Source organism: Scaptodrosophila lebanonensis, unplaced genomic scaffold (assembly GCF_003285725.1).
Source record: "Scaptodrosophila lebanonensis strain 11010-0011.00,11010-0021.00 unplaced genomic scaffold, SlebRS2 tig00000024-arrow-pilon, whole genome shotgun sequence".
NCBI classification, from domain to species: Eukaryota; Metazoa; Arthropoda; class Insecta; order Diptera; family Drosophilidae; genus Scaptodrosophila; species Scaptodrosophila lebanonensis.
Genome location: NW_022060538.1, coordinates 5,977,773 through 5,999,676, shown reverse-complemented (window position 1 = coordinate 5,999,676; position 21,904 = coordinate 5,977,773). Strand labels below are relative to the sequence as shown.

General features: G+C 41.1%; 7 protein-coding genes across 7 annotated transcripts; 2 read left to right on the top strand and 5 right to left on the bottom strand.

Annotated features, from left to right (window-relative positions):
• Positions 1-6: 6 nt before the first annotated feature.
• On the bottom strand, positions 7-2,083 carry LOC115620744 (adenosine deaminase 2). The gene is made up of 6 exons (XM_030514137.1): positions 1,961-2,083; positions 1,267-1,761; positions 1,028-1,197; positions 784-965; positions 580-716; positions 7-513 (listed from the first exon to the last, which is right to left on the bottom strand). Exons 1-6 carry the CDS (start codon positions 2,019-2,021, stop codon positions 62-64), a joined length of 1,497 nt encoding a protein of 498 aa, XP_030369997.1. The 5' UTR covers positions 2,022-2,083; the 3' UTR covers positions 7-61.
• A 2,093-nt stretch (positions 2,084-4,176) lies between these two features.
• On the top strand, positions 4,177-7,359 carry LOC115621500 (adenosine deaminase 2-like). Its single transcript, XM_030515167.1, has 6 exons — positions 4,177-4,416; positions 4,476-4,973; positions 5,039-5,208; positions 5,269-5,450; positions 5,519-5,655; positions 6,845-7,359. The coding sequence occupies exons 1-6, from the start codon at positions 4,266-4,268 to the stop codon at positions 7,306-7,308; spliced, it is 1,602 nt and encodes a 533-aa protein (XP_030371027.1). The 5' UTR covers positions 4,177-4,265; the 3' UTR covers positions 7,309-7,359.
• Positions 7,360-7,790: 431 nt separating this feature from the next.
• On the top strand, positions 7,791-9,153 carry LOC115622012 (adenosine deaminase 2-like). The gene is made up of 4 exons (XM_030515867.1): positions 7,791-8,020; positions 8,082-8,433; positions 8,497-8,630; positions 8,693-9,153. The coding sequence occupies exons 1-4, from the start codon at positions 7,807-7,809 to the stop codon at positions 9,151-9,153; spliced, it is 1,161 nt and encodes a 386-aa protein (XP_030371727.1). The 5' UTR covers positions 7,791-7,806.
• A 114-nt stretch (positions 9,154-9,267) lies between these two features.
• Positions 9,268-10,507, bottom strand: LOC115621123 (low molecular weight phosphotyrosine protein phosphatase 1). The gene is made up of 4 exons (XM_030514669.1): positions 10,412-10,507; positions 10,165-10,349; positions 9,565-9,738; positions 9,268-9,508 (listed from the first exon to the last, which is right to left on the bottom strand). Exons 1-4 carry the CDS (start codon positions 10,434-10,436, stop codon positions 9,410-9,412), a joined length of 483 nt encoding a protein of 160 aa, XP_030370529.1. The 5' UTR covers positions 10,437-10,507; the 3' UTR covers positions 9,268-9,409.
• A 15-nt stretch (positions 10,508-10,522) lies between these two features.
• On the bottom strand, positions 10,523-11,355 carry LOC115621122 (low molecular weight phosphotyrosine protein phosphatase 1). Its single transcript, XM_030514667.1, has 3 exons — positions 11,183-11,355; positions 10,774-11,123; positions 10,523-10,711 (listed from the first exon to the last, which is right to left on the bottom strand). The coding sequence occupies exons 1-3, from the start codon at positions 11,211-11,213 to the stop codon at positions 10,625-10,627; spliced, it is 468 nt and encodes a 155-aa protein (XP_030370527.1). The 5' UTR covers positions 11,214-11,355; the 3' UTR covers positions 10,523-10,624.
• On the bottom strand, positions 11,247-11,971 carry LOC115622010 (low molecular weight phosphotyrosine protein phosphatase 2). The gene is made up of 3 exons (XM_030515865.1): positions 11,929-11,971; positions 11,516-11,868; positions 11,247-11,457 (listed from the first exon to the last, which is right to left on the bottom strand). The coding sequence occupies exons 1-3, from the start codon at positions 11,969-11,971 to the stop codon at positions 11,359-11,361; spliced, it is 495 nt and encodes a 164-aa protein (XP_030371725.1). The 3' UTR covers positions 11,247-11,358.
• An 8,039-nt stretch (positions 11,972-20,010) lies between these two features.
• On the bottom strand, positions 20,011-20,826 carry LOC115622050 (ubiquitin-conjugating enzyme E2 G1). Its single transcript, XM_030515924.1, has 2 exons — positions 20,762-20,826; positions 20,011-20,697 (listed from the first exon to the last, which is right to left on the bottom strand). Exon 2 carries the CDS (start codon positions 20,687-20,689, stop codon positions 20,186-20,188), a length of 504 nt encoding a protein of 167 aa, XP_030371784.1. The 5' UTR covers positions 20,690-20,697; positions 20,762-20,826; the 3' UTR covers positions 20,011-20,185.
• Between the last annotated feature and the right edge of the window lie 1,078 nt (positions 20,827-21,904).

Genomic DNA, 21,904 nt, shown 5'->3' with positions numbered 1-21,904 from the left:
TTTGGGTTTAGAGGTCTTACTCGTCTATATATTTTCCTAGAAGATTTTGGTAGCTTAAATTCTAGTTACGGATAACACTCGCAATAAACTCCAGCCATTTTTTTTGGAACACGCGATTGATCTTGCGTCGTTCATCCGATGTGAGTGTAGCATATTTTATAGAGTTCAGCGCCAGCTGCTTCAGGAAACGCAGATCCGCTTCTGCCGGTGCCAGAGCCATGAAGGCATAGTAGAAGTCATAGCTCAGACCCTTGGCGCCCCAGACGCCGGGATCGTCAGACGATATAATAATGGGAAAGTTCTCAGCTATCATAAAGCTGGCCGGATGATTGCGCAAATCCCAGACCAAGCCCAGCACTTGATTCGATATAGGATTTACCTCGATGGCTATGTGGCGTTTCTTGATCGTAGACCATAGCTGGGGATGCTTGGGCAGAGCAAAGCCATGTCCAATGCGTTTGGTATTCAATAAAATGGCATCCATCATGTTCCAGTCTGTGCGACCATACCAATCTGTTCGGGGTAGAGCCATGTAAGTGAATTCATCCTTGTTAGTGAGTTGTTTGCAGCCACACTTACTCGTTTCGCCAGCATGAAAGAAATAATGTGCCGTGCTGGGCAAATCGGACAACTCGTTGATATACTTATGAATCGGATCACCTGTATCCTCATTACCAATCAAGTCAAAGCCAATGATGAAGTTCGGCTTGGCGTTGCTGCAAAGAGAGAGGAAGGAGCACACTAATTTCGATGTTGAGCAGGGAGAGTTGGAGCTGGACTCACTGCAGTTGCTTGAACGTCACAATGCGCTTGGCCATTTCATCCTCACTAGCTCGGTTTCGTTTGGCGTATATTACTTTCAGGCCCACAAAGTCCGAGTGCTTAGCCTTAAACTCTTCCACAATGCGTTCCAGCTCATTGGCCACTTCCAGCGTGTTGTAGGTACGATTCGTTTCATCATAGAGCTGAAAGCACACAGGTTTGTCTTGAAATCTGGCTGCTGTGGCATAAGTTATAGCCTATTTACCGGCGACAGCGAAGCTCTGATTTCGGCATAGATAATGTTATCTTCGCACAATTCCTCGAGCAAGCGTTTGTGGTAGGCGCAGTATGTGGGTCGGTATTTATATAGCTTGTCTACTGTTGTGAAAATGTTCTCGAATTGCTTCCAGATTAGCGTCCTATTTGGCAGCATCACTAGAAGGATCAAGAATATGTGTTAGAATAAGTGGGAGGGCGGCGTAATTTGCGAGCTTGTTCTCTCACTTTCGGGATGCTTGCGATGCATGTTGATGTGACGCTCCAATTGCCGCTCGTATTTCATGCGGTCCTTTTCGTTGAGATCATTTCGCTCTGTACACACGTTCTGGATCTCGCTATGGCACTTGCTCTGATCGTACGTGAAGATCAGCAGCTGATTGACATCCATGCATGTGTACAGGTTGCTTGACGTTGTCAGATTTTGTATGATCCATTTGGAACTAACCATGCCCGTATTGTGGCCATGCAGAAAGGCCCCCTTCGGCATTCTCTGTATAATGCGGAACACTTCGCTCTGATGCACGTATTGGCGGCCCTGGAAGAAGTGCATTGCCGGAGCATATTTCAGCGGATTCTTAAAACCTTCCGCAATTTCTGCCCGCTTGGCGTTCATCAAAATGCTGTTGGCCTTCTCCTCGTCCTGTGATAGCCAAATGGTGCCGCCCACTGTGGCCAGACGCTCAGTATCCATGATGCGTTCACGTAGGGTGTCATAGGCGGCTGTAATGAGAAGACACACACTATATTATAGAAAAATATATATACATATTCACTATCACAAACTGATCTTTCTTTCTTTCTCGTATAGACGGGTATATACATAAATATATATTTTTCTGGGAAGCTGAACTTTATACGCGCTTTTACAAATATTTTGATAATCCATTGGTTTTAGGTTGGTTTTTAAAATTTGGCTTACGTAATTCTGCACTTTGCAGACTGCCGAGAAGTGGCAGCAGGCACAGCAGGCTTTGTAACATTTCTGAGCTTAAATTTGTTTCAGTATTTCAGCTCTCTACTTGATCCGCACAGTTTGGCGTTGGTCCACAAACTGATAAAGCCACGCTGGTGCATTTTTTCCAGTTCTCCGAAACACACAGTTGTTTGATCGTGATTTGTTGCGCTCTCGGCATCGTCATCATCACCATCACCATCATCAGCATCAGCATCACCATCATCATCATCTGTTTTTGTAGTTCATTGCTAGCATTCATAACGAAATACTCATTGCATACGAGTAGTCATGGCCGATTTGTACATCGGGGTTAAAACATATTTAGTGGCACTTTCCTTATCACTCGCGTCCGAACAATTTGCAAAAAATTATTGTTTACGGGCATATATATTTGCGCGCGCTTTTACCGTGACGTAGACTCTGTAAAATGTGTTGGGGCTCCGAGCATAGTCTGTGCTAAAAATGGAAATAAATATTAGTTTCTGGACATGCGATCCCCTAAAGAAAACCCTGGTGGCATTTACTTTTCAGACTTAACAGAAAATGATGTAGATTGAGTTACACGAGCAATTTATGGAAGCTTGTACAAATGGTGTTGGATCCGTGTCTTCAAAAATTTAAGAATGTCCAATTATGAAAAATCTAGCCCGCCAATATGAAAAAACCTTGGACTTTGAAAGTAGTTGGAAACAATAACAGCCTCAACAATATAAAGTCAAAGTCCCAGAAAAAAAAAAAACGGTTAGCAATAACAACTTCTTAAGAAACAGCCAAATCTCCGAGAATGGTTGAAATTGTAATCTCTCTATGAAGTACGAAATCTAAAAAGTTTCTGGATCATCTTTTAAAGAAATCCGCACTGCTGAACAAGTCTCCGGAGTGGCAGCTATTATCAAAGGAGGCAGCTTGTTCGACTTATAAGCACATTCCCAGGGGGCGGAGTTTTCAGAAGAAATCGGTTTTCAGGATACAACTGGTATCTCCAGATGATGGCAAATATACTACTCTTAACCACAGCAAATGAAATGAGAAATGCTGCGATCCTAAGCTACCTATCTATCTCAACATGGCTGGAGAAGAACATCCCATCATTATTATGATTTCAATCAAAATGCCGTTTAATTATTTAATCCGTGTTTATGAAGTAACTTTTTAGATTAATAAACGAAATTCCAATTTGGTAACGTCTCCAAAATTGCAGATTGTGATACATTTTCTAGAGGAAAGAAGGAAGAAACTAATGTGGTTTTGGGTGAGACAAACCCATGCAGGGCACTCTTCAGTCGAGTATATGGTATGCTGCGTTATCTCAATGCTGCGTGGTTTATGTTCGGCAGTTTTTTGTTGTTGTCGAGCTTTGTTTACCACACCAATCTGCTTGGGGGCAGAAAAATTGATACTTGACATTGAATATGAAATGTGTAAAATACGTGTATGTATAGTATTTATTTGCAAGGGGTTGGGTGCTGAAGCACAGCCTGCTGCACCACAAGTGCATCTCTAAATACTATGGATATAGAGCTGGCGTATTCGTAAATTGGCTCACGGCTTCGAGCTCGTGCCATTACATAACCATGAACCCGAATGCTAAAAATGTTTGTCAAATGACTGAGCACATTTCGAATAAAGACAAGCATAATAAACATGCTTGTTTTTGTGCGATTACGCTGTAATCAGCATTTGGCACTTGTAATTGCGTTAAACACTTCCAGAACCACACAAAAAAAAAAAAAATAAAGACACTCAAGAGCTGATTCGTCAGACGCCGCATATTAGAAGTCAGCAAAGCGCGTCCGCATACGTCAGTGAAAATTTAGCTAAAAATGATTCTGGAACGGCGCACGCCGCCAACATTTCAAATCACTTAATATGCAGCAACAGCAATTGTCGAAAAATAACAATAATAATAATAATAATAATACCAGCAACAATGCGAAATAAAACTTGGTACTGTAGTACGACATTATTTCATTGTGTCGTCGGCGCACAGCCCAACCCTCTGGCTGGGCTCATAATGAGTTTCGAGAATATAATTGGGCGACTGAGTTACAATAACATACAAGAAATTATTGTTTTTTTTTGTTACTTATTTGATGTCAATGAAATGAAATTATTGTCGGTTCTTTGCACATCGGCTGGCCAAGTCGACAACAGTTCTAGACGAGCATTGCTGGCGACCGGGCGCTATTCGGCTAAGAGGCAGCGAAACTTACAGGTTACCCCCAATTCGGTGGGTGTGTGCCAAAAAAGCAAAGAAGCAAACAAATTAATGTGTCAGGCAGTCAATAGAAAGCGACAATATTTGCACAGGCGGCTCATTAACTGGACAATAGGGAATCACATCATGAGTCAGCTAATACCTTTTGTTGTGCTCTTTTGCTGGAGCCTGTCCGCTAAAGCGGCAGCAGAAGCTAGACTAAGTACGATTTCAAGTAGCAGCTACTTAGACGGATATCCAAGTATCAGTTCTCCCTTACAGGCTTTGAGCAGGCGCGGCAGGCTGTCCTTAATGCGGAGGAGGAACTCATGACCGGCGGTCACACCTTTCTCAACGATCAGGAGTCCAAGGTCGACGACCTCTTTATGCAGTACAAGCTGGGCGAATTGTCGCAGGGTTTTCGGAATGCCGAACAAAATGCGGCCGCGCTACATTTCTTCAAAGCCAAGCAGCTAATCGATCGAAGCAGCGTTTTCAGATTCCTGCAACAAATGCCCAAAGGTGCCTTGTTGCATCTGCACAATACGGCGGCCGTCAGCTCCAGATGGGTGGTCCAGAACATGTCCTATATGCAGGGCCTTTTGCGCTGCACCAATGCCGCCGGCCTGAGCATTCTCTCTTTTCGGCGACTGCCAAAGCAGCACGGCTGCCAGTCGCAGTATGTCCTGGTTAGTGATGAGCGTCGAAATTCCATTGATCCAGCGCTCTACGATCAGAATTTTGAACGCCTTACCAACCTCTATACGCCGGTGCCGGAGTGTGAGTTCTGTTTTGCTTCTTTAGGTTGATGAGCGATATTGTGACCGCCTCATGTTGTCTTCCAGTTGAGTATCCCACCATCACTGCGGTATGGAACAAGTTCCAGGACATGTTCACCACTTTGGGGGACGCGCTCTGCTATCTGCCGGTTTTTCGCGCCTATCACTGGCAGTTGCTGGAGGAACTATACAACGACAATGTCATGTATGTGGAGATACGTACCAGCTTAAAGGAGGTGAGGTATTTCAGCTGCTCTGCATTCAACCGTTTCATCTTCAAGCCAAGCCTTTAGCAGTTGTACGATGCCAGTGGCCGCACATTTCCCAAGGAGCAAACCGTACGAGAATTGGCTGCCATTGATGAGAAGTTTCGGCGTCTTCATCCCAATTTTCTGGGCATGAAGATCATTAATGCCGTCTTTCGTGCCACAAGCTTGGAGGAAATTCAAAATCGTATCCAATATTTTCGGCAATTACAGTGAGTGTCACATCCTTGTGGAGGAGTACGTGTGTCAATTTTTCAATGATTGCTTTTTCGCTTCGCAGTCAACAGTTTCCCAACTTTGTTGTGGGCTTTGATTTGGTGGGTCAGGAGGATAAGGGTAAGCCCTTGTATAGTTTCCTGCCAGCTCTGCAGGACTTGCCACCCACTGCTCGCTTCTTTTTTCATGCCGGCGAGACAAGTAAGTGCACATTTTGTCTTTAAATCAGATTCTGTTTTGCTAGAGTTTGTAACTATATTTGAAGAACTTAAAAGATACGACTGACCTCCCCTCAGATATATCAAAGTTTTTAATCAAGTGTGTGCTTTTTTAAATCAGATTCTGTTTTGCTATAGTTTTTAACTAATTTGAAGGACTTAAAAGATACGAATGTCCTCCCCGCAGATATATCAAAGTTTTTAATCAAGAGTGTCCTTTTTTATTATACCCTGTACCCGTAGGGTAAAAAGGGTATATTAGGTTTGTGCAAAGTATGTAACATGAAGAAGGAAGCATCTCCGACCCCATAAAGTATATATATTCTGAATCAGCATGACGAGAGAAATCGATCTAGACATGTCCGTCTGTCTGTCCGTCTGGATGAACGCAAGGATCTCAGAAACTATAAAAGCTAGAATAACCAAAGTTGGCATCCAGATTCTCCTAAGTCCGAGAAAGGACGAGTTTATTTTTTTTTTTTAATTTTCCCCCCCTTCCCCCGCTACAGAATTTCGTCAATTGCGTCCACATTTCAAATGCTACCCAAATCAAACTTTGCACACATCATTTATATATAACTGTCTACTGTTGTTCAAAATTTTATTCAATTCGGTCAATTCTAAGAAAAGTTATTAGCCAAACAAATTCTCGCCAGTACAACCTCCCCAAACTGCAGCAACAAGTTCGCTCTTCTTCTTCCTCTTTTTGCTACTGCTATGGGCGCATATAACTCAGTGACGGAAGTTTACCTGGGTACAGGGTATTACACTGTCGGGCTTGCTCGACTGTAGCGTTCACTCTTTTTGTTGACTGCTATAATTATGACGCCAGCTCTCATTTTACACTGCCTTTACATACAAAGACTTATGGTGTTTCTTTCTTAGAACGAGCAGATTTCCGATTTAGACAGATTCCTAATTTTGAGATGCTATCTTTAGCTCTATAGGTTTTACAAATTTGTTATATATACTGGGGTTTGGCTAGATTTATAGAAGTGCTTCAAAGCTCTTAACATTTCTATGCAGAATTCTCAAAATTCTCAACTCTTTCGTCTCGAAACTGCTTTATATTAACAATAGTACATCATACATCATGAATGTACAGTACTTACAAATTACATATTGTTCTTCGATTACATTTTAAAAATGCTAATCTGCTTGCCTTATTCCAGACTGGTTTGGAGCGTCCACTGATATCAATCTGCTGGACGCCTTGCTGCTTAATACCACCCGCATTGGACATGGCTATGCGCTGGCCAAGCATCCGATTTTGATGAACGCTGTGAAGACGCGTGACATTGCCGTGGAGGTCAGTCCGATTTCCAATCAGGTTCTGCATCTGGTCTGGGATATGCGTAACCATCCGGGCGCACAGTATCTGGCTTTGAATGTGCCCATTGTAATTTGTAACGATGATCCCGGTTTTTGGAATGCCAAGGGACTCAGCTATGATTTTTATTATGCCATCATGAGTTTGGCGCCGAACAACGCAGGATTGCGCCTCCTTAAGACTCTCGTGTGGAACTCGGTGCGATATTCGTTGTTGGAGGAGGGCGAACGACGTCGCGCCTATGAGCTATTGGAGAAGAGCTGGTCGCGTTTTATCGATAAGGTGCTGCAGGGCAGTGTCTTCTAAAATAGCGTTAAATGTACGATAAAATAATTAGAAGATGGTGTAAAATTGCAATTTAGTTTTTCTCATGCTGGGGAATTGGCGTGGAAAAGTTCCGAATGGTAGTTTCAGTTGGTCTGCTTGAGAGAAATGTTCTTGTTGCTGCTGCTTTGCCTGGGACTAATACCAGGCCACTGTTCGAACAGCTACCTGCAAGAACGTGGTAAGATATTGCGTCAGGAAAGACGAATGTCTATTGGCGGCAACATGCACTTCCAAGGAGAGGAGAAGAGGATGGACGAGAAATTGTTGATGCACAAGCGCCAAGAGTTGATTGCAAGCATGAATAATATAAGTATATCACCACTTGCAATAAATTTCTTCTCGGCGAAGTCACGGATCCAAGAAAGTTGGGTATTCAGGTTCATCCAGCAGATGCCAAAGGGGGCTTTGCTGCATGTACATGCTACGACATCTGTGTCTGCATTTTGGGTGCGACGAAATATATTAACAATTAAGGGAATGATCCAGTGTGTGAACAAAAACAATGTCACTGTCCTCAGCTTGCGAAGGGCCCCCAAACTGCACGGTTGTGTCTCCAAGTATGAGGATGTGAAGAATCATGAACTACAGAAGAAGAAATTTATAGGGTTTTATGACCGACGTGCCGGAAGAAGACTAAAGCATTATTTTTTGAGGACTGCCTACCATAGGAACCATACACCTCATTCCGAAAGTAAGTCGAGCTTGAACTGAGTTTCTGGCTCGACTGATTTAATGACCCCTGTCTTTCTTAGAGGTCTACAAGAGTTATGCCGAAATTTTTGACCAATTCGACAAGATGTTTGTGATCTTTCGCGATGTCCTATCATATAAGCCCGTTTTTAAACAATATTTCAACCAAATGTTGATCGAAATGTTCGAAGATCGCATCATGTATGCCGAGGTGCGGATGAACTTTCTCCCGCTATACGGACCACGTAATGCCACCTATCCTGCAAAGGTGGCACTACGGCTATTTCTTAAAATAGTCAAAGAATTCAAAGCTAAGCACCCCGGTTTCCTTGGCATCAAAATAATTTCAACTGCCTCCAAGGAAGAGACCACACAACATATCAAGGAAAGGATAAAGCAACACAGAGAGTTTCGGTAAGAAAGAAATTTATAGATTTTACCGCTCCATCTGAGATTTTTGTTTTTGTATTGAAACAGCAAAATATACCCTGACATATTCATTGGTTTTGACCTAATAGGCTATGAGGACGAGAGTAAATCGTTATACGAACTTAGCCAGATACTTTTAAAAGCAAGTGATTTGAGTCTCTTTCTTCACGCCGGCGAGACAAGTAAGATTTAAATATATCTTAATGAAAGATCTTTTGCTAAGTAGTTTTCGATCCTTTTTCAGATACTCATTTGAGTCCCATTGATAACAATGTTATGGACGCTTTGCTGTTAAGGGCCAAAAGAATAGGCCATGGCTACTCTATTTCCAGACACCCACTTCTCTTGGATAAAATCATGTCCAAAAAAATACCCATCGAAATATGCCCGCTATCTAATCAAATTTTTGGATTAGTGGGAGATATGCGTACGCATCCGGCTGCTGAGTGGTTTGCCCGTGGTGCGCCCTTAGTAATAGGCAACGATAATCCCGGACGTTGGGAAGCTAAGGGAGTCAGCTACGATTTCTACTTTGCCTTAATGGGCATTGCGCCCGAATATGCGAGTTTGGGAACTTTAAAAAAACTGGTATGGAACTCTATAGAATATTCCGAGCTATCGAAAATGCAGAGAAGAACTGCTTTTAAAATATTGAAGCGAGAATGGGATACGTTTATTAAAAGGGTCGGTTCTTTGTTGCATTGAAATAAAGGTTGCTGACGCTATGTTAAGGCAGGCCCAAATATTGTGGTTTTATTGAGTATTACTTTCAGTTTTATTTGAAATATAAGAAAACTGCGGGTAAATTATTTGCCAGTCCGACCAATTTACGCTGCACAATTGCACGTATAAAATATAATATGGACGTCGAGAAATATACAAGTGCAATGTACATTATAAAGATAATAAAACAGTTATAAAGCTTGATACATTTATAAATAAAAATTACTGGTTCAAGAACTTATAGCTCCTTCTTGTGTTGTTTATGCTGCTGTACAAAATTTTCACAGCTTTCCTTGATTTGCAGGTACGCCGCGTGAAATCCACCCATTCCTTTGCTCTGTAAAATGAAAATGTTCAATTAAAATGCCTTATTAAATTGAGTGCTTTGGTTACAAAATATGGATCTCGAATTATTTCATCTTCCTTGCGTCCCAGATAACTGCCCAGCAGTACTAGCTGACACTTGGGTTTGGGATTCAGGCTGTTCGCCATTTGTTGCAGTTCTGCCATATTGCTTTCGTCCATGCCAAAAATAAAGTCGTTGTCGTAGAAATCTTGTGCTGTTATCTGTAAAATGTTTGATCAGGACTAGTACTTTGTGGGGAAGTAAAGCTACAAAATAATTCAATGTGAACTATTTTTTTGTGTTGTATTGAGAAGGCTTTTGTTCTACAAAAGGCGTTTATCAAGAGCCACTAGATACTTGGGCTTTTGTGGTGCTTGAAAGTCGACTTTATAAACTACAAATATCATTGGTATTGTAAAAATCGAAGAGGACTGCTGTCAAAAAATACAAAAACAAAAATTACTATTTCATAAGAAATTGAGAGATAACACTTTGAATTTTGGCCACGAATGGAACCTTCACTCTTTTGTAATAAGCAGGCGGCAACAAAAGTTTTGGGTTAGCTTTTAACAGTTTGTGGAACAACTGCCTTATTGTCTCTATTTCCTTGCACTAAGAATTGGCCTTTACGTTAAACTTCTTATTACCATTCGACTCAAATGTTTCGTGCTTAGGCCATGTTGTCGGAGCACTTGCAAGGTGCGCGGTTGTGGCTCCAAACCATCATTCCAATCCCGCAGGGCCGCGCTATCCGTGTGCCAATCCGTTAGTTGATGTATGCGAATCAAATTCAACAAGATAGCCTCGGCTATGGGCGAGCGGCAGGTGTTGCCTGATATATCAAAATAAATATGAATATAGGCACCCAGAATCCTTTAAAATTGAATTATTTACCCAAGCACACGAAAAGAACATTCATCTTGTCTAGTTGCGTGATAAACGTAAACTAAATACCGGCGTTGAGTGCAAAATAAAAATGATTCATCGCTCATGACAAACCAGTTCTTACAGTACACGAAATCATTTATTAAGCAGATAGTATCACTAGGTAAACCCCACTGGTAGGTAAACTCACACAATTTAATTAGCTTCTAAATTACAATTAAATTATTTTTGCAGACGCTCTTTCATAAACGCCTCGCAGGCCACCACGCATTGTTGGTAGGCAGTTTCGAAGCCGGCGGCGCCGCTTTGCTGCAAGGGCAAATGAATGTTAAAGGCAATTGAGCACCTCTGGTCAATCACTGTTTACTCACATAATACGGATCCTCGATAATTCGATTGGATTTCTCCAAGCCGAAATCGCCGAGCATCAATAGCTCTGCCTTGGAATTTGGCGGTGCGAGACGCCGCAACTCGCTCATGTTGTTCTCGTCCATGCCAAATATATAATCGAAATCGTTGAAATCCTTCTTCGTTATCTGTCGCACAATATGCTTGCTCTCCAGGCCATGCTGCTTCAGTGTGCTGAGGGCACGCGGATCGGCTCGATTGCCCACATGCCAAGATCCTATGGCCGCGCTGTCGACAACAACGTTCTGAACTTTCGCCTTCTGCAGTGTGTCCACCATCACCACCTCGGCTATGGGCGAGCGACAGATGTTGCCTGCAGGAGGAAGGTGAGTTGAGACCCAAGAATGCCGAATATACTTTTCATATCTTTACCCAAACATATCATTAGAATTTTTTGCACCATTTTCACACGCTTCCAACCAAACAATTTAAACAGATACAGCGATAAACATGTGTTCGCGCAGTGTTGAACCGGTTCCGCGTGCGGCAGCCCTCGCTCTGCAAACAGCTGTTCGGCTTTAACCCTTGTGTGATACGTCTGCCATCCTTTACAGTCTAATTTGACTTGAGCGCGCTTGCTTCAAAAAATTTGGGCAAGCTATGATACACTGTTCGTATATCTTCTCGAAGGGCGCTTCACCAACGTACTGCATGAAGATTTAAATCAAAAAACTTAATTAAAAGAGAAATGTCAACAACACCCACATAGTATGGATCTTCAATGATGCGATCGTCCGGCTTCAGGCCAAAATCGCCTAGCAATAGTAGCTTGGCTTTACAATCTTGGGGTGCCATGCGCTTCAAGGATGCCATGTTGCTCTGATCCATGCCAAATATGTAGTCGTATTGCTCGAAATCTTGTAGCAACAGCACGCGCGCGCGATTGTTGTACTTGATGTTGTGATTGGCCAGCACGTTGAGTGTCCGGGGATCCGCCTCGCATCCTGAGTGCCAGCCTTCGATGCCCGCACTGTCCACATACCATTCGTGGCTGAGATCCGCTTTCTCGATAGTAGCGCGCATTACGGCCTCGGCAATGGGTGAACGACAAATGTTACCTGCCAGCAGAGTTTTTATATACAGTCCCAGGGTGCAGGATAGATGTCGTTTTAGCTTACCCATGCACACCATAAGGATGCGATTTGGAAACTTCTTGCTCATGTTTGGCTTCCTTGAGCTGCGATTTAAATTTTCGTTTACGTGAAGGGAACGACTTTCCAGGGCTTCAGTAAATACACCAAAGCAGTGCTACCAGCGCGTTTTAAAACAAATTGTAAGACTTATTTTAAGCGATTTCAAAAATGTGGTTTTTAATTGTAGAAGTGTAAAATGTAACTATAAATTTGTGTATAAATGTAGAGAATTGTGTCAAATTCATCAAATAAAATACAAGGAAGAGTCAGGTGGAGAAATTACTTGTCAAATCAATAAGAGTTATTTTATAAATAAACAAATAAAAATTCAAAGCCCTTTTAAACAATTGCAAATGATGAGTTTTACTTGATGTTACTTGAAAATATAACTTTGAATAAAAAACAAGAATGGAATGCTAGAGTTGAGTGAGAGTTGATCTTAAATAACCTGTAACCATTCCTAAAAAAACATTTATCAAAAAACCCAAAAGCTTGTCCAATTACGGACTTTTGCCAATCTGGACACAACGTTTGGTTATTGTAGTTCTAGAAATGTCTAGATTGATTTCTCTTGTCATGCTGATAGGGTCGGAGAGGTTTCCTTCTCCCAGTTAAATACTTTGCACAAACTTATTTTTAACATTGCTGAAATCGTTAAAGTGGTAGAATACTTAGTTAATAGATGGAGGGATTGTATAAAAATTCCAAATAAATAGTTCATGGATAAGAGTGAACTTGTGATCTGTTGATGTTACAAGATCCGAAATTTATTGAATAAGCTGAATGGCTAAAACGTTTCAGCAAACATAAAATATTTGCAGTGCTTTTCAGCTCATTTTATGGGAATCTGTTTAAGATCACTCTAATAACTTTCAGTGCAGAGTGTTAAACACATTGGCGTTATTATTACATCCAATTGGAGTGAAATCTGTTTGTGTATCTCAAGTCGCTCTCTGGTTATTTAGGTCTTGTTTCCGCTTGCCACGACTTCCTGTTTATCCAAACAAGTGCCTACTTTTAGGTGTTTATGCGTCTGAACAACGGCCACTAAAATATATTCAGCCTGGCACTGTGAAATGTAATTACGCGATGTTAGTTTCGCTGTGGCCCGCAAATAATGAGTCGGGGCCGTAAACGGCACAGACACGAAGGACATCTTTAGTGTCCTTTGGAAACTTTTGCCCGAAAGTGCAAATGAAATGAGGTGTAGTCGGCTGCATGAATATGCAGTAGCGTTTTGGGTCACCGGCTGTTCACAAAGGTGAGCCGATTTAAACATTTTTAATGACTTTCATGGCGGTGGCTCGGTGGTACGGATGTCGCTGGGTGGATGGGGCAGGTCAGTGGCAGTGACAAACTTGGCGCCTGTGAATAGTTGAGGAGTCGGACCGGACCGGCCTTTGAGGCCAGAACATGTGGCAGACTATAATTTTGAGCGAACTGCAGACGCACACAAAGGCACTTTTAAATAAATTTGGCACGCTCTTGGAAAAACTCAGCTTTATGCAAATTTTACACGACAACAACAACAACTGCAGCAGAACAAACAAAAGCCAGACGCAAAAGTTGCCAACTTATGTTGCTGCTGTTTTGAGCCTCATGTGTTGTAGTTGTAGTTGTTATCGCTGTGAAGGAGGCGGAGGAAGTGGCGTTACTGCCGCATTGATGGCATCAAAGTGAGCTTGTCGTAGTGCAGTCAAATGTTACGTACTCTCTGGCTACTCTCTACATACAAGTACATACATATGTAAATATGTAAATTCGCTCGCTGAGTGTGTGTTTTCAAAGGCGTTGCAGCTGTCAATTGTTGTCAATTGTTGCAGATGCAAATGGAAATGCAACTGCCATACAGACATGGCCACTTACATGCTACATGTACATCCATATGTATGTCCCTCATGCATATATCCGACAAAGAAGGGGCGCAGTGGCGTTTGTTATCAAGCAACGCCCACACCACTGACTGGGTTACGATAAGATGCTGTCTTTATCAGAGATAGACGTCTGCTGTAAGGTAAACAAGTGTACATCATTATATACAGTAGGTCGTCGCTAAAATAGATCATTGTTTTCTACTAGAAACATTTCGAATTATAATTCAAATATTAATAAAAAATATATAAATTGTAGCAAAACAATTCAAAGCTCACACTTCTTAGCGCCATACCCGAAGGGTAACACTATCCCAATGTATATAAGTACTATATACATACATATATACTTGATCAAGACGGGTCAATATAGAAATGTTCGCCTGTCCGCTTGCTCATATGTTTGTATGAACGCAAGGATCTAGGAAGATATGAGACTTCAGACTATGAGACTATGAGATTCATCGGTATTGTATATTTCGATGTCAACGCATATAATCGATGTAATTGATTCGATGCGAGTAATACAAGTATTTCAGATTTTTTATTTCGGCACCGTTTTCTGGTTCGGAACATAGATATTCAAATTAAATGGATATATCGAAAGCTATCGACTGGCATTAGAGGGTTAAACACTACATTAGATGAGACTATAAACAGAACCAGAAATTGAAATCTTCTTTGGTAAAATATTGAGAAACATTTATTCAGACGTTGGCAAAATAAAATTCTCCTGTCGATTCGGTTTTGTTATTGGATATTATTATAATTTAATATACTTCTTTGTACTTTTAATTGTATTTTTTAAGTTATCCATTGTAATTTTTCTTTATCTACAGCTTTGCTTGTCGATGAATAATTGAATAAATTAAAAATAAAAAAATAATAAAACAGGCCTAATGCAGTTTATAATTTAATGTTTAATGTGAAGATGTAAACATCTTAGAATCGATTGCCTATAGACATATATAGCGAGTTCGCGTTTGATTTATCGAGTTGGGACTGCATATGTAGTATGTATAGTCAGTGTAAATAAACAAAGCCCGGGGCAAGACAATTTTTCAAGTGCAAATGACGACTGATAAAGGCAAAGCAAATCTAACTGACAGTTTTAGACAAATAACAGAAAGTAGATGAGCAGCCATTTTGCATTTGCCAAATGAAAAACAGAACAGCCAGCCAGCAACACCAGCAGTGCATACATAGCAGTAAAGTAGCATCAGTTCCAACTGTATGTCTGTCTGACAGCTTGATCAAATATTTAGGAACAGAAACAGCAACAGCAACCAGCGGCAGCGACTAGCGTTAAATGCAGACAACAAATGTCTAACTGCGTGGCGTGGCTGTGTGGGTGGTTTAAATAAATAAGCACAGCAGCAGCAGTGGCAGCAGTGGCAGCAGGCATTGTAGAAATGTAAATACGTAGCGCGTCGTAGTGGTTGATATCAAAAGCAACTACCCTCTGCTCGTAATGGGCCAAAAAATGGGGGAGTGTGGGCAAAGCCAACGACCAGCAGTAACAACGGCGAATTGTATGAAAAAGCCGGCAACAACAAAACCCGTGGTTGCAGCTGTAGCAACAATGTTGCTAAGCATGAACATGTTGCTGCAGTCGTTGTTAAAATGTTGCCAGTGCTTTACAGCAGCAACATCTGTTAGCCGAACTGCATATGTATGCGTGTGCATTTATCTTACACCAGCAGCGACAGCGACAGCGACTTGTAAATGTTGCTGAGACTGGCTGGAGGGTCTGGCCTGGCCTGGCCATGATGTTGACAGCGCGCGCTTGAAAACAAGTTTTGAAAATGTACATAGTTTGGTTTTAGTTTACTTTGAGACGGCTTCGCAGGTGGACGTGTGCAGAGAGCGAGCGTGTGCGCGTAGCGTTGAAAGTAGAAAACGAAACGAACCGCGTCGCTTTATAAAAATATACACAAGCAGCGGTAGAAGCAGCAGCAACAACAATATACGGCAGAGTGTTTGCGTTTTGTTTTATGACGCGCGGCGCGTCAGGTAGTTTTTGATAAATTTTTATTTTTTTCCCATTTTTCACGTGCGCTGAGTTTTATGGTCTGACAAAATCTTGAAGCGTGTAAAGGCTGTTAACAAGTACAAGCTATTGTACTGAAGACTAGCAGCAGCAAAAACAACAACTAAGTGATTTTTTCTGTGAAAAAAGATATCCGAGTATTGATATAACGATAGTTGTAGAACGCGCCGCTCACAAAGCAATTGTTTAATTAGTTGAACAACAATTTTGGATTACTCATCGCAAGGAGGAGGAGAAGGAGGACGAGGAGCAACGACCAAAGCCAGCAGGAGCTATAAAACCGCACGGTGCAACATTTTTGTTGCCGCTCGTGGTTTTCTTGAACGGCAGCAGTCAGTCGGCTCGTTCTCGCTTACATATATGTAAGCCTTTGTATACGTCCGTCGCCGCCACCCTCCTTCCCCGACGAGGCTGCAACATAACGAACGTAACTATACAACTTTACGAAATCAAAACCAGTATCTGGCCAAGGTATCTGTAAGATACTCTCTCGTATAACGCAGCCAGCCAGCCTGCCAGCTAGCGCATATTGGAATTTACTTAACACGTATGAAACGCACCGACACATACTAACACACCCAACAGACACATATACGCACACACACACGGACGTACATACAAAAAACAAACAGACTCGAGTACGAGTTGTCTATTGGATTTCTGTATTTCGTTCGCCGCATTCTCAACACATATCTCATAGGTAAGTCCCAAGTCAAGTATAATAAAAACAACATCAGCAAATATATAAATATACACATATCTGTATGTACCTATGCATGTATGTATGTATATACACATATGTTTGTGTGTGTATTTCAAAACATGCGCTTTCCGGCACCTTTAAGTCAGGATTTCCAAGAAATGCGCTGCGCTCAGCAAGCCGATCGGTGCTTGTCGATCAAATCGACAAATCGCACTTGTTCGTTCCCCAGCAAGCGTTTTTCCACCCTCGTCTCTATAATGAGGCTGACCTGTGACCCTTGTGCTTTGCTACCTGCATCTAATGCCACGCATCGCGGTCACTTTTATGGAAGATTTCACCCTAGCCGCCTGCAGTTCAGTTACAGGCAGTTGGCTATTTTTAAAACAGCAGCGCATTCTCTGTGGCCAGAGCCTGGGCCTGGGCTTGCGCTTGGGCCTGTCCGTCAGAGCCCCACACCCAGTCTCGGATCTCAAAAGAAAGAAATCTTGGGGCCAGGCCAGAGAGACGAAGCCAAGCCAGAGCCGGTTTTTGTTGTCTGCTGGCTGCCTGTCTGCCTGGCCAACACAAGCACAAACACAAACAACAACATCAATTCAATTTCTACTGGCTGAGTGAGTTTCGCCCGCCGTCGTAGAACGAAGCGCGCGTCTTCAGTTCAGTTGGGTTCGATTCGATTTCAGGTTTGCGGTGTTTTCTTTTCTTTTATTTTGTAGTTCGTTCGTTTTCGTTTTTTTTTTGCTGCTGTTGGTGATGCTTCTACGAGTATTTCTGCCTCACCTCTCTAGTTGCTGATTTTCAGCGTTGTTATTATTTTTTGTTGTTTTTGCTTAACAACAACAACAACGTCTCCACATGCTGGCTGGTATGCCGGCCAGTCTGAAGGTGCATGGCCTTATTTACCCAGTTTCGAAATTGCCCACTGATTTGTGCTCATTTGTGTTTCTTGGCTTTTGTGTGCATGTGTGTGTGTGTGTGTGTGTGTGTATTTAGCCATGGCTAAGACGCTAAATTGATTGCGCCGGCCGTTGACCAAAGCGCTGAATCATAAAGCGCTGCTTGAAATCTTATTGCCAGGCGATTCGGCAGCTCCAACATTTTTCCACACCCATAAAATAAAAGTATGCGCTGATCTGTTATATAAAGCCCAAGGCCCGTAAATGTTCAGTATTTGAGTCACATTTAAGTTGACAACAACAACAACAACAACCACTACAATAATAACAACAGCAATAACAACCGCGTAGCAAAACAAAACTCGCAACTTTCGGGCGTGCAGCAATTTGACTTTGGAAGAACACCACCAAAAGGCTGCGCTCCGCTTGCCACACAACCAAAAAAAAAAAAAAAAAAAAAAAAAAAAAAAAAAAAAAAAATAAAAATGCAGAACTTGTTGCTAATAAACATGGTTAAAGCCAGCGACAACAATAACAGCAACAACAACAACAACAAAGACTGCGGCAACTCCAGCTAACCACAAAAAAAAATGCTTTGAGCAATTTCAATATTTTTTATATGGGCTGTACCCTAACCAGCGGGGTAAAAGGGCATACAAGTTTGTTAACAGTTTATGCCACAGATAGTAGCAGAATATACAATTTTGCAAAAATACAATCTTTGATCAACATAACGGCATTTTTGGCAAATGTCATGTACTACGAACATTAAGATTAAGATAAAGCTTTAAAAGTGGTGACATTTTACTTGGCATTAAAAATACCCTTCCTTTCATATACCCATTAGGGTTACGGTTTTACAAGTTCCAAAAGTAAGTCTTGAGGGAAAAACTTATAAACTTTAAAATTAATTTATGTAACAAACGTTTTAAACAACGTTTTACAAAATAAAACTTGATAGATTTACATTTTTTGCTTAGGTCTAAAATTATTGGAAAGCAAAGCAGCTTTCTAACTTTAAGCGTTGGAAACCTTTTAATATAGCTTTTAACATAAACAAATTAAAAGTCATTCATTAAAAATTGTAGTTAAGAATATCAAAAGACTTAGAAGGGCACCTGATTCAAGAATGCTTATTCATTCACTTTTCAAAATAATGAATGTACTGGTTGGTAGAAATTTATGCATTTACATTTTAATTACATTCCTTACTATAATATAATTGTTTTTTAACTTCCGCACACCACTTATCGCGCCAATAAAGGATAGTTTTATTAGAATTCAACTCTTTAGAGATATTCTTTATTTGAAATATTTCCTATTATGAAAGATGAAATAGTTTATTAGATTTCAACTCGTTTAAATAGAAATTCTTGATTTGAAATATTTCCTATTGTAAAAGATTAAATAATAATTAAGGTATTAAATGCAAAATTGTACTTGATTGTGGAAAAAAGGCGAAACATATGAAACAGAAATCGAGGGTGTGGACGGCCAAATAATTCCACAATACCCAAGGGTATCGTAGTAACTTAAAACCAAAAAAAAAAAAGAAGAAAGAAATCGAGAGCTGGAACAAATTCTCTGGCCAACCCTTTCACTAACTAATCATTTATATTTTTTCTGTAAATTTTGTTAAGTTGCTGTCCACTATGCATGTTTTGGATTGCATCCGTTAGTTTTGCCACAAAGCCGACCTAATATTAATAAACTAGGTCGAGGGTCTTTCAAAGTCGGGGAGTTCCCCTTTCTTAATCGTATTTTTTCTGGACTAAACCATCATGTACCAGCAGGCAGCGTGCTTATTGTTGCTGTTGTTGTCACATTAGCTTGCCTGCATTTTTTTTAGCCCCCGACAACTCCATTATGGGGCGCATAAACCACACAGTACATACCACGTTTGAATATGAAGCGCGAATGCAGACGCAGCAGCAACTTTTAGGCCCAAAGCAAAATGTTGGTAAGCCGTAGTATGGAAGCGGGCCAGCATGCAAATGCTGAGCATAACTGTGTCAGTGTGTAAGACTAAGCCTATTAAGCATGCGACTTAACTGACCAGCAGACGGATCGAGTCCGAGTGGGCCAAGTGAGCGGTCAAGATGCGGCCAAGTGCGAGAAGGCAACGCCTCGAGTGAATTGCGAGCTATGACGAAGACGCTCAAGACGATTAACACTAATTATTGTTGACATGTTGGGGCCAACAGGGAGTACGGGGAGGGGGACGAGTGCGTAGAAATGGCGCGCAGATAAAGAAATTCTGGCTAATCAACTGACACGACGTCTTAGCACTGATTCCTGCCCCGGGGATGGCGGCAACGTTTGGTCTTGGAGAGTGAAGTGTGCAAGCGAGCGAGTGAGTGAGTGAGTAGTGCATGCGGCTAATTAGAGAGGAGCGGTCCAATTAAAAACTGTGCCAACTGCAGCTGGACCATAATTTCCACTGTCAATTAGTGGCAAAGCCTTTGACACTTTCGCTGCAGCTGCAGGCCAAGATTTCTAAAATTGCTGGCTAATAGCACATAGATTAGCGAATGACGAGACCTGGCATTATTAATCTGCAAAATTTCATGCGGATAGAGGGAGATGTCTCTTCCGTGTCCGTTTTAATGCTTTGAAGTTTTGTAAGTTGACCGCTACAAGATTGTGTGTTAGATGGTGGTTTGGCTTTTTCAGTTTGTCTGGGTTGGATGTTTCAGTCTTTCGATGCTGCGTGATGCATCATTGGCTAAACCTCCTCTTGGCTGCGCCGCACACAGCGTGCCACCTTCCGCTTGAATTCGGCATGGTCCTCGCGCCACTCCTTGGCAGCGTCTACATTGGCAGCTGACTCATCATTGGGATCGGTGAGCATGGAGATGACAGAGAGTAGAATGGTCTCCACTGTGTGCACTGGAAGCCAACGCTCCTCGGCCTTTTCATAGCCCCATTTGTCATCGCCGGGCTCGTGCAATATAGAGATGCATACATCGCCCGATTTGTCAATGTTCGGATGCCAGATTTCGGTGACGAACTTCATGCGTGGTGGACGCAACGGATACTCCTTGGGAAATACTAGATGAGCCTTGAAACAACCGCCTTCGTACAGTGTGTCCGGCGGACCAATGATGACTACTTCCCATTTGAACAAGTCGACATCGTTGACGAGCCCAGCAGAGAACCCCTCAACAGGATTGCGTTGCAACTCGGCCAATTGCCGTTTCAGAAGCAGCGATGCTTGCAATTCGGACATTTCACTGACTGTCGGGTAAATGGAACTCAGTTACTAGGTGGTAACCATAGGGCGCTATTTGGGAATACTTACTGAAATTTTGTGTTAGAATTTTCGAGATAAATATTTTTTGTGCTGTTTGGAATCTTTTCCGGGCTTGACTATGCTAAAAGGTCGGTCAACAAACAGTGACAGTTATGGCTGTTGGTACAAAGCCTACTTCAAATACTCGTACTTCTTGTTAATCTTGATTGATTGAAAGAACCCACTACGAATTTCAGTGAAAAAGTTCTAGATCAGATCTATGTATATTAGTTTCAAAGTTACATTCAATGGCAAATATTTGTTACAGAGCCATGAACTTTTAAGTTGAATTCTTAGGAAAAGTCTTTATATATTTTATAATATTATCAATTATATAAAGCATTGTGATTTTTATTCTCTGAAGTATCAAAATTAAAAATAAAAATTTAAAAATATTGAATTCAAAAGAAAATCCACTAAAATTATTATACTTTATTTTCCATTATCAGACATTCATATAAGTACTTATATAAAATGTTTGCATTTAAATAATTTAACTGATCATTCGTTTGAAGCGATATTGCTATTGATTAGAAGACAATCACAAATGTACAGATGGATTAAATAATTTACAGAAGAGAGATCTCTCAGTTTTAACTGAGATCGCATATTTCTAAGCTCGTTTATGTAAGGTCATTTTGTTCCTTTAGTATTTACTTTAATTGCAATCGACCTTCCCTCTAACATTCACATCATATCATACAAAGGTCGTATTCATTGTAGGCAGGACGATTTTTGATTGCATATTTAGATTTAGAAAGGAACACTAGTCCAAGGCATTTAATGATCGTTATGCATATGAACTTCTGAACACCTTTCTAGTACGTCTTGTGCTTGATTACTGGTCATGCGTTAAGTGTCCTCAGTATAGAAAGCAACAAAAACGTATTAAGCGATTCGTGTATTAAGCCTTAATAGCCAAGTTTATTATATTTAGAGTTACAGTTATAATATATTGTATATTTAAAGCTATGTCCAATACCTAAAAACAAAATGAATAAACTAAACAAGTCACTCAGAACTTTTTGACGGGTTGGTTTATAAATATTCCCCAAATATTTCAAATTGCCGCTGAAAATCTTTGCAGCTCATTTAATTTTATAAATATTGAGATGCATTTTTTATTGTTTTTTCTTTTTTTAATTTCATGGT

What these genes read in the sequence shown, in the direction of transcription:
- LOC115621500 (XM_030515167.1), top strand. Translation starts at nt 4,266, where the DNA reads ATGTGTCAGGCAGTCAATAGAAAGCGACAATATTTGCACAGGCGGCTC. An exon ending in CTATACGCCGGTGCCGGAGT is followed by an intron (nt 4,974 to 5,038) that starts GTGAGTTCTGTT and finishes GTTGTCTTCCAG; the next exon opens with TTGAGTATCCCACCATCACT. An exon ending in CAATATTTTCGGCAATTACA is followed by an intron (nt 5,451 to 5,518) that starts GTGAGTGTCACA and finishes TTCGCTTCGCAG; the next exon opens with TCAACAGTTTCCCAACTTTG.
- LOC115621123 (XM_030514669.1), bottom strand. Translation starts at nt 10,436, where the DNA reads ATGAATGTTCTTTTCGTGTGCTTGG. An exon ending in TGTTCTTTTCGTGTGCTTGG is followed by an intron (nt 10,350 to 10,411) that starts GTAAATAATTCA and finishes TTGATATATCAG; the next exon opens with GCAACACCTGCCGCTCGCCC. An exon ending in CGAAACATTTGAGTCGAATG is followed by an intron (nt 9,739 to 10,164) that starts GTAATAAGAAGT and finishes AACATTTTACAG; the next exon opens with ATAACAGCACAAGATTTCTA.
- LOC115620744 (XM_030514137.1), bottom strand. Translation starts at nt 2,021, where the DNA reads ATGTTACAAAGCCTGCTGTGCCTGCTGCCACTTCTCGGCAGTCTGCAA. An exon ending in TCTGCAAAGTGCAGAATTAC is followed by an intron (nt 1,762 to 1,960) that starts GTAAGCCAAATT and finishes TTCTCATTACAG; the next exon opens with CCGCCTATGACACCCTACGT. An exon ending in GTGACGTTCAAGCAACTGCA is followed by an intron (nt 717 to 783) that starts GTGAGTCCAGCT and finishes CTCTCTTTGCAG; the next exon opens with CAACGCCAAGCCGAACTTCA.
- LOC115621122 (XM_030514667.1), bottom strand. Translation starts at nt 11,213, where the DNA reads ATGGTGCAAAAAATTCTAATGATATGTTTGG. An exon ending in AATTCTAATGATATGTTTGG is followed by an intron (nt 11,124 to 11,182) that starts GTAAAGATATGA and finishes TTCCTCCTGCAG; the next exon opens with GCAACATCTGTCGCTCGCCC. An exon ending in TTATCGAGGATCCGTATTAT is followed by an intron (nt 10,712 to 10,773) that starts GTGAGTAAACAG and finishes TTGCCCTTGCAG; the next exon opens with CAAAGCGGCGCCGCCGGCTT.
- LOC115622012 (XM_030515867.1), top strand. Translation starts at nt 7,807, where the DNA reads ATGATCCAGTGTGTGAACAAAAACAATGTCACTGTCCTCAGCTTGCGA. An exon ending in AAGCAACACAGAGAGTTTCG is followed by an intron (nt 8,434 to 8,496) that starts GTAAGAAAGAAA and finishes GTATTGAAACAG; the next exon opens with CAAAATATACCCTGACATAT. An exon ending in TCTTCACGCCGGCGAGACAA is followed by an intron (nt 8,631 to 8,692) that starts GTAAGATTTAAA and finishes ATCCTTTTTCAG; the next exon opens with ATACTCATTTGAGTCCCATT.
- LOC115622050 (XM_030515924.1), bottom strand. Translation starts at nt 20,689, where the DNA reads ATGTCCGAATTGCAAGCATCGCTGCTTCTGAAACGGCAATTGGCCGAG.
- LOC115622010 (XM_030515865.1), bottom strand. Translation starts at nt 11,971, where the DNA reads ATGAGCAAGAAGTTTCCAAATCGCATCCTTATGGTGTGCATGG. An exon ending in CATCCTTATGGTGTGCATGG is followed by an intron (nt 11,869 to 11,928) that starts GTAAGCTAAAAC and finishes CTCTGCTGGCAG; the next exon opens with GTAACATTTGTCGTTCACCC. An exon ending in TCATTGAAGATCCATACTAT is followed by an intron (nt 11,458 to 11,515) that starts GTGGGTGTTGTT and finishes ATCTTCATGCAG; the next exon opens with TACGTTGGTGAAGCGCCCTT.